At 54.2% G+C, this 15067-nt stretch overlaps 1 protein-coding gene across 1 annotated transcript in view; it reads right to left on the bottom strand.

Moving 5' to 3' along the window:
* The window catches only part of IFFO2 (intermediate filament family orphan 2), a 50371-nt gene that overhangs the window by 15511 nt on the left and 19793 nt on the right, over nt 1-15067 (bottom strand). Inside the window, exon 2 of the mRNA XM_030912941.1 lies at nt 1223-1283. Coding sequence (XP_030768801.1) covers nt 1223-1283 — 61 coding nt within the window. The remainder of the gene's footprint in view (nt 1-1222; nt 1284-15067) is intronic.

Below are 15067 nucleotides of genomic sequence, written 5' to 3' on the forward strand. Positions count from 1 at the left end.
TGAGTCCAGAGCCCTAGGCACCCGATGTCCACCCCAGCCTGGGCACCTGCATGCCAGGGAAGGGGCGCCAAGGACCTCATCCTGCCTGGCTCCCCACTGAACACTGCTGACTGCTTAAAACACTTCCCAAAGGATTATCTATTACGTGGGAAAATCCATGGCAGGTATTAAAAGAGCAGGTTAATTAACAAGCAATCCTATTACATTAAAAATATGAGATCAATCCGTGTGAAATTGCCAATATTGGGCCATCTCTTTTTTCAAAAATGACAATGTCACATGTGTCGACCTAACATGCATCTAAAGAGCGTGGGTGTGCATCCGCACAGACAAGATCGGAAGGTCACACGCCAGTTTTTCAACTGTGGAGGGTGGAACTGAAGATCATTTGTATTTTCTTTGTGCTTTTCTATAGCTTCCACATATTTGACCATGAACCCATTAAATTTATAAAGAAAAAAGCACTTTCATTATAAAAGAAAGGGAGACATTCAAACTTTTCCTTCTACCCATTGGCAATTATCTTAATCTGTCTCTAACTTTCTTAGACGATAAATGCTTTCGGTATCAGAACGCAATTTCTAGACATTTTTGGAGGAACTTTTCATGCCTTCTCAGGGGGTTGCTACTTTTGTTCCCATTTGACAGAGAGGAAAATAGAGGCTGAGAAGATGAAGTTTGCTGCTCAGGTTACACCACAGGCGGGGGAGTTGCAGAGCCTAGAATGCAGAGATTCCAGCTAGAGCAGCAAGGGAAATGTTTCCAAATGCCCACCACAGAGAGCCTGCTCAGGCTGGGAGCCCACCTGTGACGTGCCCACCTGCCCTCTCCAAGGCCTTCAGCCCAACCGAGGGCACCCTTCTTGTTTGGAGGCTTACAGACCACCTAGTCCAAGCCTCAGGTGGGGAGACAGTGACTGGTGAGAAGGGTCACTGGTCCCAGCTCATACAGCAGCTGGGACTTTCACCCTGGGACCCGGACCCAGGCTTCTCAACCCCTGCATCAGAGCTCTTGTGCAACACTGTGCTGGTCCATTCCTAGCTTCCAAGCAGAGGAAGTGGAAGAGATCTCTTGGCTCCATAAAGGAGAGACTGAGGCAGTAGGAGGTCACAGAGTAGGGGCTGTGCAAGAATGTCCTGGCTTTGCCGCATGAAGACTGTGCCCCTTGGCCACACGGCTCTCTGGCATGCCTCTCCTGGTCGGGATGTCTGAGGGCTCTTACCTCCTGCAGTGTGTCCACCATGGTCTGAAGGTTCATGCGCTTGGCGAGCTCCTCCTCCCATCTGCAAAAGCCAAGAGGAACAGGTGGTCAGAAGGTGAGTTCCTTGTGCCAGTCCAACCCTCAGACACAACCCCAACACCCACCTGGGGCCTATCTTGAGCTGGGCAAGGAAGGTGCATTGGGGCATCCATCCCTCCCTGCCCTCTGGGAGTTCCCAGCCTAGGGGAGTGGCGTGAGAGGACAGCCAGGCTGATATATAACCAGAGTACCAGCTGGTGGTGACAAGCGCCACATTAAGGTATGAGCCCAGGACTTCACGAAGAGAGGGGTGGGAGGGACCACCACCTGCCTGCATGCAAACTGTAAAGTGCTGTGCAAGCACTGCTTGCTGCTGCTTCTGCTGTTGCTGCAAGATGCAGTAGCAAAGCCAGTCCTTAGAAGCCACGCTGCAGCCAGCTCCACTCTCAGGCTCTTCTTTGCACCCATTGTGCTAAGCATTGCGATGCCCTATAGCCTACCCAAACCAACACAGAACTCTCCTATGTAGGTGTTATCATTCTATTTTACAGTTGTGGAAACCGAGGCTCGGAGAGGTTAAATAAACGTCTTGCCCAAAGACACACAGTGAGTCAGTGGGTGGGGCTGGAATTCAAACCCAGGTTTGTTTTATTACATTAAAACAAAACTCAATAAATACAGTTCCCACTGATTTAGCGTTTACTATGTGCCAGGCCCTGTTGTTCCAAGGGCTTCCACACCACTACTTTCACATGCATACTGCCCGAAGCTGAACAGGAAAAGCGGGAGGGGAGAAGGCAGAGGAGGGTTCAGTGGACCCCCCTGCCCCTAACCACAGGAAGGGGTGGGAGCACTTCCCTGGGGCCGGATGATAATACCAATTCCAGAACCACCTTCACTGAGACTTACTTTGTACCAGGCACTGTTCTACATGAAGTTAATTCAATCCTCATAACAACCCATGGCGTGGGTCCCATCATTATCCCAGGTGCAGAAAGCAAGGCCCAGAGGCACAAGCTGAGCCCAAGGCCAGGGTGAGATAGTGTGGAGCTAGGACTGAAACCCAGGTGGGGAGGCTCCAGACTGGTTGCTCAGAATCCCCTTGCGGAGCTCCTCATAGACCCAGGAACTGTCAAAGCCTGAAGGCCCTAACCCAGCTCCTTCAACACAGTTCCTCCCTCCCTGGAGGCAGTTGGGGGCAGGTTCTTTCCCTACTGGGATGTCTGTCCATCCTGGGACAGACAGAGGAGCTTCTCTCCTTCCTCACCCGACTGCTACCCTCCCTACATGGCCTCGGAGCAGGGCAGTCTGGAACCCTTTTAGGATACTGTCGGGGCCAGCTAAAAATAGGCCAGAGGGGAGGGAGGGGTGGAGAGCTGGTTACATCACCGGCTTTTGGAAACGAGAGAAAACGGATACTGTTTGCACACACAGAGGAAAATTCCTCCTCTCTCCCACAGGAGATAGCCCCGGCCAGGGCTCCTGGAGGACACATACTCTCTCCCTCTCCCCCTTTTCTCCAGCCTTTCCCAGCCCTAGCGTTAGCTGCTAGGCTGAGATCTGCGTGGGTTCCAGGGTCCAGACCTAGAGGGCAAGGGATTCCTGCCAGGGCTAGAGGGCACAGAGGAAGCTAAGAGGGGGCAGGGAGGGAACCTAAGGGCCTAATCCAACCGGGACCATCTCACTGAACCTCCCCTCATTGTACAAATGGGGAAACTGAGGCCGAGTGGTCAAGCCATTTGCCCAGATAACCCAGTATATCAGGAGCAAGGCTAGGACCGGTCCCAGGACATCTCTCGCCGAGAAGAGCAGGCCCCACGTTGGGGACAGGAATCACAATGGGGGGAAAGTTCCCAAGCCACTCCACCCCTGCCCAGGAGCACAAGGCATCTGGGGCCTCCTTCGGGGGTGAAGGCTGGAGCACAGGTCCCAAGCTGAATCATCTCTTCTGGCCACGCTGCTCAGAGTGGGGAAGGCGACTCAATTCCAAAGCCACTGAGCAGGGCAGGTGCAAAGGCGAGCCCCAGCGTGGCTCTGACTGCAGCCTGGCGTCTAGAGCCAGCCCTCTAACACATCTTGCAGCAAGAACAGAAGTAGCAAAGAAGGGCACAAAAAATAAAGAATGACATGGCTCCTCCCTTGGATGCAGGCACCCAGGGGCACCTCCCTGACACTTCCCATTCCCCAGAGGGACCCTTTGGAATGAGGCCCAGCACCCCTCACTTTTCCTTTGAGCAACCATCTCATGAGGAAGGCAAGGCAGGAGCCAATAGACCCCTTGTACAGATGGAGAAAACGAGGACCGGAGAGGGAATGAGACTTGCCCCAAATCCACCCAAGGTGACAGCGGGAGCCCAGATCTTTGGCTCTCCAGACAAAATAACAGCAATAGCACCAGCAACCATTAACTGGGGGGTACGGTCTGGGTGCCACACACCCGGCTCACTGCCTTGGACACACATCACTGGCTTTAATGTGGATTATTAACCCTCCTGGGGAAAGAATTTCTAACTAAGCCCATCTTGCAGATGAGGGAGCTGAGGTTCAAAGAGGTAAAGTGACTTGTCTAAGGTCACACAGCTAGCAAGCAGGGAGCTGGGACTCAAAGCCAGTCCAGTCTCTAAAGCAGCAAGTCTCAGCCTAGAATGTGCACACCAATCACCTGGGCATCTTATTACCATGCAGATCCTGGTTCAGGAGGCGAGGGCTGGGGCAGACAGCTCCCTAGTGATGCTCGGTTACAGATGGCACTGAGTGGCCAGGCTCTGAAGACCACACAACCCAGCCCCTCCACCTCTCCTCTCCCCTCCTTCCCCGAGTTCTGCCCCACCCCCTCCGCCCTACCACATCTCAATCATGTTTCCTGAGCTGCACACACCACACCCCCAGGATGAGCTTGCACAAATGATTTCATGGGCTTTTTATTTCCAAAGCCAGACTGGGTTGGCAGCCGGCTGGCCTGCTCCCAGGAGGTTGAGGACAGACCCCGAATGTGGACAGCAGCTGGCTTGACTGAAGAGCCTGTCGTCCGCCCTGACATCCCTCCCAGCAGTGGTGGAGAAAACCTGGCTCAGCCAGCTCCAGTGTTGACAATGCAGAAAAGCTCTGTCCTTGGACCGTTCTGAGGACTGGCGTGAAGGGCCAGGTGGGCGATGTGTTTCTTATGGCACTCCAGACACCCGCATTCCCTCCCCACCCACCCAGAGCCAGGGAGCACTCAGCTTAACTGAGAACTGGTCAACCAAGTTGCTGGCACGGAGATTTCAACACCTGCTTCCCAAGCACAACCTCCCTCTTCCCTGGGTCTGCCCACAAGAGTAAGGTTTCAGTGGGGAGGGTGTTTCAGGCAGAGGAACCAACAGAAACAAAGAGGGCAGCAGGAAGGGACAGGCCAGGCACTGTCTGCCACCAAGAGACGGGTGCACCTACTTTGAGTCAGAGATTTGTGGACATTATTTCCTTTCAGCCTGCGCAAACCCTGCTCTCAGCCCCAGCCCACGGCTGACCAAATGACTTGCCCAAAGACTGCCTAGGAAATGGCAGCACCTGGATTCGAATCCAGGTCTGGCAGAATCCTACGCCCGGGCCCTTTAAGGCTGAAAGGGGAAGGAAGGCTGGAGTGAACATAAAGAGATCACTTTGAGGGTACAAAGGCCAGTTTCCTCGAGTCTCCCTCAGCAGTCCAGGGGCTGTTCTGTTGGCTGGGGAGGGGTTCTTTCTGGTCTTTTGAAGACTCCAGGATATTGACAGGCCTGTCACTGGAGGAAAATGAGGTGACAAACACATCCCAGTGTTCTCTGAGGGGCAGGGCCTTTCCATAGATCCCCTCCATCATACTGCACATGCACTGGGCTGGAAAGCTACCCTGTCCCCACTTTACAGGTAGGAAAATGAAGACCTAGGGCCTATGGACAACTCCAGCCACGGCCAACATGGCTTGACTCACTGAGAGCCGCCCCTGCCCACCCTGACCCGGCAGCTCATAAAACTTCCAAATCCTTCTCTCTTCTAGTGCTGGATGACAGAAGAGACATGTATTGACCACCTTCTAGATGGTGTCCACCACGTTAGGTACTCACACCTCCCTCTACAAAACCCCGCTGAACCCTCCCCTGGGGATCGTCCCCATGTTGCAGATGAGGCTCGGAGGTCAGGTAACTCATTTCCCCTCTTCCTCTCTCCGCCTCAGCCTCCTGAAACCCTAGCCATTCTCCCAGGTTGGTCTCAACTGTCACCTCTTCCCCAAGCCTCGCATCCATGTCCACTGTTTGCCCCACAGCTGAAGGCAGCGGAGGCCCCAGGATCTCCTCTTCCCCAGTGGCATGGTCGTGGGATCCCACGGCACACAGGTCTCGCCCAAAGGAGCCAGTCCCATGATGCCAGGGCCAGTGATGGCTCCACCGTGTGGTCACTGCCACTTCCACCTTCCCCACCACCACCGGGGGCTGGTACTCATCTCGGGAGGTCTCATGCACAGAGACGGGGCAAGGAGGAAGCAAGAGGCAAGGTCCCTGGCCTAGGTGGGAAAACAGGCACAGAAGCCAGGTCTCAAGTGGGGGTCCAGTCCTTCTGCAGGCCCAGAGAGCTGGTTATGATCATTCCTGTGCTTACTGCTGTATCCCTGTACCTAAAACTGGCTGGGCACTTGCTAAGGAGTCAGGTATTTATCGAGTGGATTGGTTGGATGGATGGATGGATGGATGGATGGATGGATGGATGGATGACTTGAATGAATCCAAAGCTGCACTTACTCCTCAGTGCCCTGATGGCCCTCGCCTCCAGCCAGAGCTCCTTTCCCCCAGAGCATCCTTAGCCTGAACCATCCCAGCCCAGGGGGCTCACGGGAGGCAAATTCCCAGCATAGCCCCTGCACTCAGCTTCATCCATTCGGCTCCAGAGCCTCTCCTGGGAGAGGCCAGGCCAGGCCAGGGGGAGGGATGGCCAGGGCAGGAAGCAGGCAGGAGAAGGAGAAACCTTCCCTTTCCCACTTCCCACAGCCCTGGGCCAGGGAGGGGAGGCAGGGATGTCAGGACAAAGAGTGCAGGGAGAGGAAATGACTCCACAAAAGCACACAGCAGCTGAGATCGGGGGCCTTGGCCACCATCTTAGCAGAACAAGCACTCTCTGGGGCTGGTGGCCAGGAGGGGGAGGTGGCAGCATCACCCCAGCCAGATGTGGTCTCTTCGCATTCCTGAGGAGCCACCACTGGAACCACGTGAGGGACGAGAAGTCTCCGCTGGCCACTGGGGAAAGGGGGTGGGCAGATTCTATGCCAGTCCCCACCCCCACCCCACTCAGGGCCAGTGCCTCCCCCTCCCCCGTCAGCTCAAGATGACACACAGACCTGCAGGAAAGGGACCGACAAGCCTGCCCTACAGAGGGGCGGAAACCCAAGCTGAAGTCACCAGCAGTGGGGCTGACTCACAGATTTTTCACTTCCTGTGCAGTCAGAGAAAGAGGCTGGAGGCTCCCGCTCAGGAGGAAAGTGGGTGCGGGTCCAGCAAAACAATGAAGGCTCCAGGGATGAACCTGGGGCTCCTGGAGTGAGCATCCCAAGACTCCAGGGCAGCAAGAGACGGGTCCAAATTCTGCCCCATCGCTTCCCAGTTGCGTTGCGCAAGTCAGTTACCTTCTCTGGGCCTCAGTTGTCCCCTGTGTGAGTCGGGAAGCCAGCCATCCGCTTTTGAAGGTGGCTGTGAGAACTATAGGAAGGGGACCGTGTGGGTGAAAGCACCCCTGGCACCCAGCAGACCACGGGTGTTCAGCAGCTCCATGTGAACTGCACGGCACGTGGCCGCCTCCCACCTCCAGAGTTGCAAGGGAGGTGTAGAAACGGCCCACACCTTGAGGGAAGGCGAGTGGCCGGCACACCTCGGCTGACTCACTCAAGTGAGGGGAAACGAGCTCAGGTGAGGCTGGGCTGGAGCCCTCAGTGGAAGACTTCATTCTGGGCCAAGCGTGGGCCTGGCCTCTGGCAGAGGGCAGGTGGGGGCAGAGAGCAGTTTCCTTCCCAGCGGGTGGAGGGCTGGCACCCTCTCAGCTCCACCCTGGCCTCAGGGAGCTCACCCCACTGTAGCAGGGCTGGGTGCAGGTGGCCAGGGGCATGCTGGAGCCTGGCGACTCAGACCACGGGAGATTTTGCCTGGCTGGTGCCCCTCAGCTCTGAGCTGCCCCAGCTCCTGTGTTTGCCCACCTGCAGATGCACAGAGGCATCCCAGCATGGACAGTGCCTCGCCCCAGGCCTCACAGCAGAGCCAGGGCCAAGCCTGGGGGCCCCAACCGGCTGTTCTTCTCTAAAATAATATCTGAGCTGGAGGAAGAGGTTGCAGGCACAGTGGCAGACCAGGGGAGCCCTTTCTTCAAATGCAGTTTCGCAGAAGCAGATGGGTTGGGAAGACCAGAGCAGGCTCCCCGGTGGGGTCAGGGCTGCGTGCCCCCAACAGCCCCCACTTGCTTCTGCTGAGCCCTTCTAGAGAACCTGAAAACCACAACTGAGTCAACTTCCTCCTTGCATACCATCCCCCTCTAATACCACAGACAATTCATATTTAAGGCAGAAAAAAAATCTGATAAGGGAGTGGGAGTGGGGCAGGGCTGGGAATACAATGTGGAAATCCTGTCACTACTGCTAACACAGGGCTCACCTCTGGGGCAGCTCAGCACTGATGCACATGTGGATGCTTTGCCTCCTGACTTCCTCTCCCACGTGGCGCACTGCAAGCCTGTCTTCTTCCCCGAAAATGGACAGCCAATAAGCTCAAGTCCCTGTGTGTGGAAGAGGCCCCCTCCTGCCTACCCCAAGCCCCACCCCCGGGACACCTATCACCACCTCTTATGGCCTCCCGGCTCCCATCTCCATGGAGCCCCTGATCCCCGAGAAAGGCTGCCTCGCAGACGTGCCCATCAGAGCCCGGCTGCCCAGCTGTACTCCGCTGCTCTCGGAAGGAAAGACAAATTAAATGCCAACTGATCGTCTCCACGGAGGAGGTATTAATTTAATGTGAACACTTAACCAGGGCAGCCGATTCCATTACAGGCGGGCAGTAATGGCCCGGGCAGGACGGAGCACAGGCTGCATGCTGGGGATGGGGGCCAGGTTTGAGAAGCCACTAATCAAGTGTGCCCCAGCACACTGCCACCCACACAGACACACAAAGCTGCTTTCCACCAGAAACAGCAGCCTCCTCCAGGGATCCCAGCAGGCCAGGTCTGTTCAAGGTTGCTCAGGGGAGAGGCAGAGGGGTCTGACATCCACAGGGAAGTTCCTTGTGGAAGAGAGGGCACTGGGCTAGGAAGCAGGAGGTCCTGGTTCACGTCCTGCCTGTGTTGCTAATTCGCTGCATGACCCTGAGCAAGTCCCTTCTCTGCCCTGGGCCTCAGTCTCCCCATCTGTAATAGGACCTCCCAAAATCCCTCTGGACATATTTGCAGTCCTATCTGCACACCCTAGATAGGGCCCTTCCTTGGAGTCCAGAAGAGGTGACAGCCTCAGGGACACCAACTCCATCCAGAGTTATCCTGAGTGCTATCAAGGCTCTGACAGCCTGCACTCAACAGCAGACACCCGCTGGGTGCCCTCTCCCAGAAGCAGCAGCAGCACGGTGTGGGAGCATGCATTCATTTGTTTGCCCCTCACTCATTCGTTCCACAAACAGTTCCTGAGGGCTTGCCACGAGCCCCGCAGGCCTTAGACAGTCAAAGGTTGTAAGCATTTCTGCTGACCTCTCCAGGAAGGGCAGGTGAGCTGAGAAAGTCATCTGCCTCTGTGTGATCCCCTGAAGGCCTGCCTACCTCAAGCTAGAAGCCTCAGTCTCCACCTCTGTAAAACGGGGAGAGCAATCCCACCTTGTAGGGCTCATGGACGGATCAGGAGAGCAGGCTCAAGTGAGGCACACAGGCGCCCTTGAGAGATGATGCCCACGCTCTTCACCGGTGTCACCCTGGCTCTACCTGCCTGGGGGAGGGAGAGGCAAATGGGTGGGTGAAAGTCTGGGCCCCCAAAGCAAGGACACTTCTCCATCCTGTCCTGGCCCTCTGGGGACCCAGGAGCAACTGAGAGAGGTGGCACTGAAATCAAGTTGCTAAGGAGTTTTCCCAGCAAGGAGGTGAAAGTGAGTCCCATCACCTGGCAGAGGGAATGAGCTGCGTGGGGTCATCACATTCCCCCCACCTGACATTCCCCCACCTTGTTTCCTGGTGACCAATGGGGCCCTTTGCAGGGAAGCTAGCTGGTCTCTGGGCTGTCTGCGGTGAGCCATCAGGACTTGAGAGAGGTGAGTGGGAGAGAACGGCAAGCCCTTAACTGGGCTCCGGCCCCCAGCCACACACCCCTTCAGGCAACGAGGCAGCAGCCTTGTGCAGGAAGTCCTGAAGCTAGTCCTGCCTCTGCCCCAGCTGGCTGCATGATCTGGGGCAAGTCCCTTCCCCTCCTCTGGCACCAGTTTCCCGTCAGTAATGCAATGATGTCAAACTGGATGAATTCTAAGGGCCCACCCATCCAAGCCAGAAAATAACTTCCATGATCCCTGGACAAGCACCCTACACTGACCACAAAGCCACCTGACAAACCACAAATGCTCAAAAGCCAGCTGGGATGCCAGTCCTTGCGTTCCAACCAGTGTGTGTAGTGGAGAGGGGAACAGGGGCTCTGGAGACAGAGGGTCCTGGGATCCAATCCCAGCTATCCATCTTGTAGTTCTGTGACCTTGAGCAAGCTATGACCCTCTCTGGGCCTTGGTAATACCTCCCACCTCCGAGGGGTTTTGCCCGCATTCCATGGAATAGCATATGAAAAGTGCCCAGAACAGTGCCTGGTCTACCACGAGCCTGCTATTGGTGTCATCATCCTCATCCTCGTGACCTCCCAATTACAGTTGCTCAGAGAGGTGGGGAGAGGCTGGGAGAATGCTCTAGGACCACACTGTAAGTGAGGGGTCAGACTTGAACCCAGGGCCATCTGACCCCAGAGCCACTGTCTGCATAACAGCCATGTTGTTGATGGTCATGATAATGAGCTAGACGCTGCCTTCACCTGGCTGGGTGGCTGGCACTACATGGGGACGGGGTGGCAGAAGGAAAGAAGCCAGATGCTAATGCCACAGAATCCCCATGCCAGCAAAACCCATTGAAAGCCCTGTTTTTGCCCGCCACAAGCCATAGACTTACCCCAGGAACTAACGGGCATGCCCAGCCCTTGAGGTCTGTCCTAACAAAGGCCATGATGGCAGCAGGTGGGTCCAGGGCAGGAGAGCCCAGCTGGTCTCATGGCACCTTCCAACACACACAAGGCATTTAAGGGTGTTCACCCAGGCCAACTGTTGGCTTTTTTGGGCAACATGGAGCCCAGGGAACCCCCGGTCACCTGCCCCAATGCCAGTCTGAGGCTTCAGTTGTTTTCTGAGGCGCCTGTCCAATTCCCCTATGTCTATATTTGCTCAGATTCCCAGCATCACTCCCACTTGGTATCACTTATTGAAAACAAATTTGGAGAGGCTGAACATGGGGGCTCATGGCTGTAATCTCCACACTCTGGGAGGCCGAGGCAGGAGGATCATTTGAGGCCAGGAGTTCAACACCAGCCTGAACAACATATTGAGATCCCATCCCTACAAAAAAATTTTAAAAATTAGCCGGGCATGGTGGCATGCACCTGTAGTCCTAGCTACTTGGGAGGCTGAGGTTGGAGGATCCCTCGAGCCTAGTAGTTTGAGGTTGCAGTGAGCTAGGATCAGGCCACTGCACTCCATCCTGGGTGACAGAGTGAGACTCTGTCTCAAAAACAAACAAAAAACACCTTTGGAGAAACTGCAGCTCTGTGGGCACTCACAATCCCAAGCAGCATGCTGGCCAGTGCCCTCCTCCCACTGCTTCTGTCCAGAAACTACACCCAGGTGGGCACTCCCCCCACCCCTAAAAAACCAGGCCACTCCAAGGAGGAAATTGTCTCAACCAGCATCTCATGGGAGGAAAAATCTGCATCATAAATTGCAGGCCACCATGAAGTTTCTGGAGCACCACTGCCAACCTCTTCCAGGCCTGGGAACCCCTTCATCACCTCCTCCAGGGAGCTTTCCATAACTTCCCCGGAATAAGTCACCATGCCCATTCTGATGTTCCCAGTCCTGAACTCACACCTTCAGTACTGGCATCCAGGGGCTGTAAATTTTCACTTCGCTGTCTCTCTCATCAGACTCCACTCTTCTACAAGAAGGGAAGAATTTGCGTTTATTGTAAAATGCTGATTAGGTGCTAATCATTTGACTCCCACAATCTCTAATTCTCACCACAGTTCTGCGAGCCGGATGTTATCATTCCCACTATACACACTCAGGTGAAATGACTTGTTCAAGGTCAAATCCAGGTCCATATGGTTCCCAAGCCTCTCTATGGTTTGACAGTGTCTCGTTGTCTCCATAAGCCCCACGCCCTGCCCACACCCCTAGCATATCACTTCGAAAATGCCCCCGCATTACAATGCCAGGGTCAGACGCACAGATGTGTACACATGGGGTCACAGTCACTGACCCAGAAAAAAAGTCATTTTACCCATGTACTTATTTCTCAGCACCAGAGAACCCAGGTGCAGGAAGGCCTCGGCACACCACCACCTCCACTGCCAAGGCGATGAGCTGGGGCCGGCACGTGGTAAGCAAGAAAGGCACCAAGCTCTGGAGCTGGATGGAACAAGGCTCAAACCCCAACGGTACCAACCACACGCTCCTGGGCAAGTGACTCCAATCCCTGAGCCTCCCCATTTGGTCATCATAAAGATCCCCCCGCCTCTGGAGGCTGCTACAGTTTGTGAAAAGGAGGGTATACACAGGCTCCGAATAAACGGAGGCTCTCGTCCCTTCTCTGCCTTCCCTGTCACTAGCTCCAGGGTCTGAGAGAGCAGCACCCTTATTGCTGTGCTCTGGAAAATGGTCTGTTTCTTTCTGGCTCCACTGCGCTATGGAAATCATGGGGTTGCGGGGAGGTTGCAGCTTGCCATCGGGCCCCCAGGCACTGAATGCAGAGATCTCACCCCTGGCCCCACTAGACTAGGATGCCAGGAGGGGCAGAGGGTCTGCACTTCTGAGCTGTGTGCCTTTGGGCCAAGCACTTAACCGCCTGTGCTCCAGGTCCCCTAGCTTTGAGCAGGGGCTAACAGAAGCACCTGCCTTGCCAGGTTGTTGTGGTAGATGAGTCAACACACATTTCACACTTAGCACAGTGTCCTGCTCCCAGTAAATGCTCAATAGATGGAAGCTATGATTAGTCATGGAACATGGCCTTTCTGCTGCCCTCCTTGCCATGGAAAATGGTAACTCAGCTGGAGGGCAGTTCCTCTGGGTAGACTGGCCAAGGCCCCAGGGACGAGGCAGGGTACCTGGGTGCCAAACCAGTCTCCTCTGCTACCAATGCCCGGCAATACACGGGCTGTCAAGACACACAGGAGGATGTCCCATCTCCCTTGTGTCCAATTCGGCACCACATCCCAGTGCCTGGCACAAGATCTGGCACTGAGAGAGCCTTTGTGAGCAAGGATTGGGTGTTTCTGGAGACACCCAGGCCTGGCAGCCTAGAATATTTCCCACAGCCCAACTCAGGCTGGCTACCGGCTTACATTTCATCTTCTTCCCCCAGGACAGAATCAACAAACATTTCTCAAGTGCTCACCCAGGAGCCAAGTGCTGGGGACACAGAAGTGGATTAAGAGAATTCTCTTCTCACTGAGAGGGGAGGCGAGTTCCGGAGCTCTTGCCGGGGCAGGACCTCTGGCTCCTGCAGCCTCAGATCCTCAATCCCTTCAACCCAAGAAGCGTGGGAAGATCTGGGCACTGGCTGCCTTGTGCCAGGCAAGCGGGGATGGAAGGGAATGCTCGCCCTGGGCCAGGGGGCATCTTCCTCTACCCATGAGTGAAGGGCCCCATCCAAGTTGCCACTGCTCATTTGTACCCAGGGGCAGGAGGGAGGAAACCAAGCATTCACCATCACACTGAAAACATCGGTTCCCTTCATGGGGGACGTGGGTGACTCGGGATTATAGGGTAGAATTGTCACTCTGTCCTCTCTGTATCTTTTCTTAATACACATAACAGGCCAGGCACGGTGGCTCACACCTGTAATCCCAGCACTTTGGGAGGCCGAGGCAGGTGGATCACTTGAGCCCAGGAGTTCAAGACCAGCCTGGGCAACATGGTGAAAACCCATCTCTACAAAAAATACAAAAAATTTAGCCAGGTAGTCAGGTGTGGTGGCACTGCTTGTAGTCCCAGATACTCAGGAGGCTGAGGTGGGAGGATTGCTTGAGCCCAGGACCTCAAGGCTGCAGCGAGCCAAGATTGCACCACTGCACTCCAGCCTGGGTGACAGAGCAAGACCCTGTCTCAAAAATAAATAAATAAATAAATAAATGAATAAACCATACCACACACCATCTTAACCATTTTTAAAGTGGCATTAAGTGCATTCACACTGCTGTGCAACCATCACCTCCATCCATCTCCAGAACTCTTCCATCTTGCAAAACAAACTGTACCTGTTAAGCAGTTGCACCCCATACCCCTCTCCCCACAGCCCCTGGCAACCACCCTTCTACTTTCTGTCTCTGTGGATTCGACTTGGGGGTACTTTGTGTAAACAGAATCAGATAGTATTTGTCCTTCTGTGAATGGCTTATTTCTCTTCTTTCTTTTCTTTTCTTTTTTTTTTTTTTTTTTGAGACAGGGTCTCACTCTGTTGCCCAGGCTGGAGTACAGTGGTACAATCACAGCTCACTGCACCTCCACCTCCTGGGCCCAAGCAATCCTCCTGCCTCAGCCTCTGGAGTAGCTGGGACTATAGGCATGAGCCACCACGCCCAATTAATTTAAAAAATTATTTTTTGTAGAGACAGGGTTTCACCATGCTGTCCAGCGGGTCTTAAACTCCTGGGCTCAAGCAATTCTCCCACCTTGGCCCCCCAAAGTATTGGGATGACAGGCGTGAGCCACCGCGCCTGGCCTGGCTGATTTCATTTAGCATAAATGGTTCATCCATTGTTGTAGTGTGTGTCAGAATTTCCCCTCCTTCTGTATCTTTTTAAGTCTGAATGTCATGTATACCTACTCAAAACATCAAAACCACTTAAATTTTTAAAAGACAAAAATACCTGCTCATATTACCCTTGCTTTAAATTGCATGAGTGTTTACAATGATTACACAAGACATAGAAAAGAAAAAAACAGGTAAGCCAGATAAAACCAATGTAAAACCCACCCAAATGAATCCCCCTCCCTGAGACAATTATGGTTAACATCGGCTGTATATCCTTCCCAACTTTTTCTTATGAGATTTTCTCTTCTTATGAGATTGTTTTTTAAAGACAATGGGATGCGACCATATGTGGTTTTCAAAAGTATTTTTTCCACCTAACAATATACGGCAGCATCCTCCCAAGCAGGTGACACAGCAGGTGGCTGCAGGGCCAGTGGTTTGATGGGTTCTCTGCTGTCACCGCAGAGTCCTTGCAATCTAAACAAGACTGGGAACACCTTCATACCCTCACATTTGCATACATGTCCAGGTATCCCTCTGGGATACCCAGATTGGGTTTCTGGATCAAGTGTGCAGACGTGGAAAAGGCTTTTGTGCCCCTCTAAAGAGCCATGTGTGACGAGCTGGAGAGAACGCTCTCTGGCATTCTCTACCACAGGCTCCCAGTTGCCCAGGGAGCCAAGGAAAAGCAAGGTCCTGGGTCCTTACTCTAGCTCCTACAGCAACAATGTTTTGTGCCTTGGTTTCCTCATTGGTCAAAATATTGCCTTCGTCTACCAGTGGCCCTCTACCTTCCCCAAGGAGCGAGGG

This window comes from Rhinopithecus roxellana, chromosome 12, assembly GCF_007565055.1.
Source record: "Rhinopithecus roxellana isolate Shanxi Qingling chromosome 12, ASM756505v1, whole genome shotgun sequence".
In the NCBI taxonomy this organism is placed as follows: domain Eukaryota; kingdom Metazoa; phylum Chordata; class Mammalia; order Primates; family Cercopithecidae; genus Rhinopithecus; species Rhinopithecus roxellana.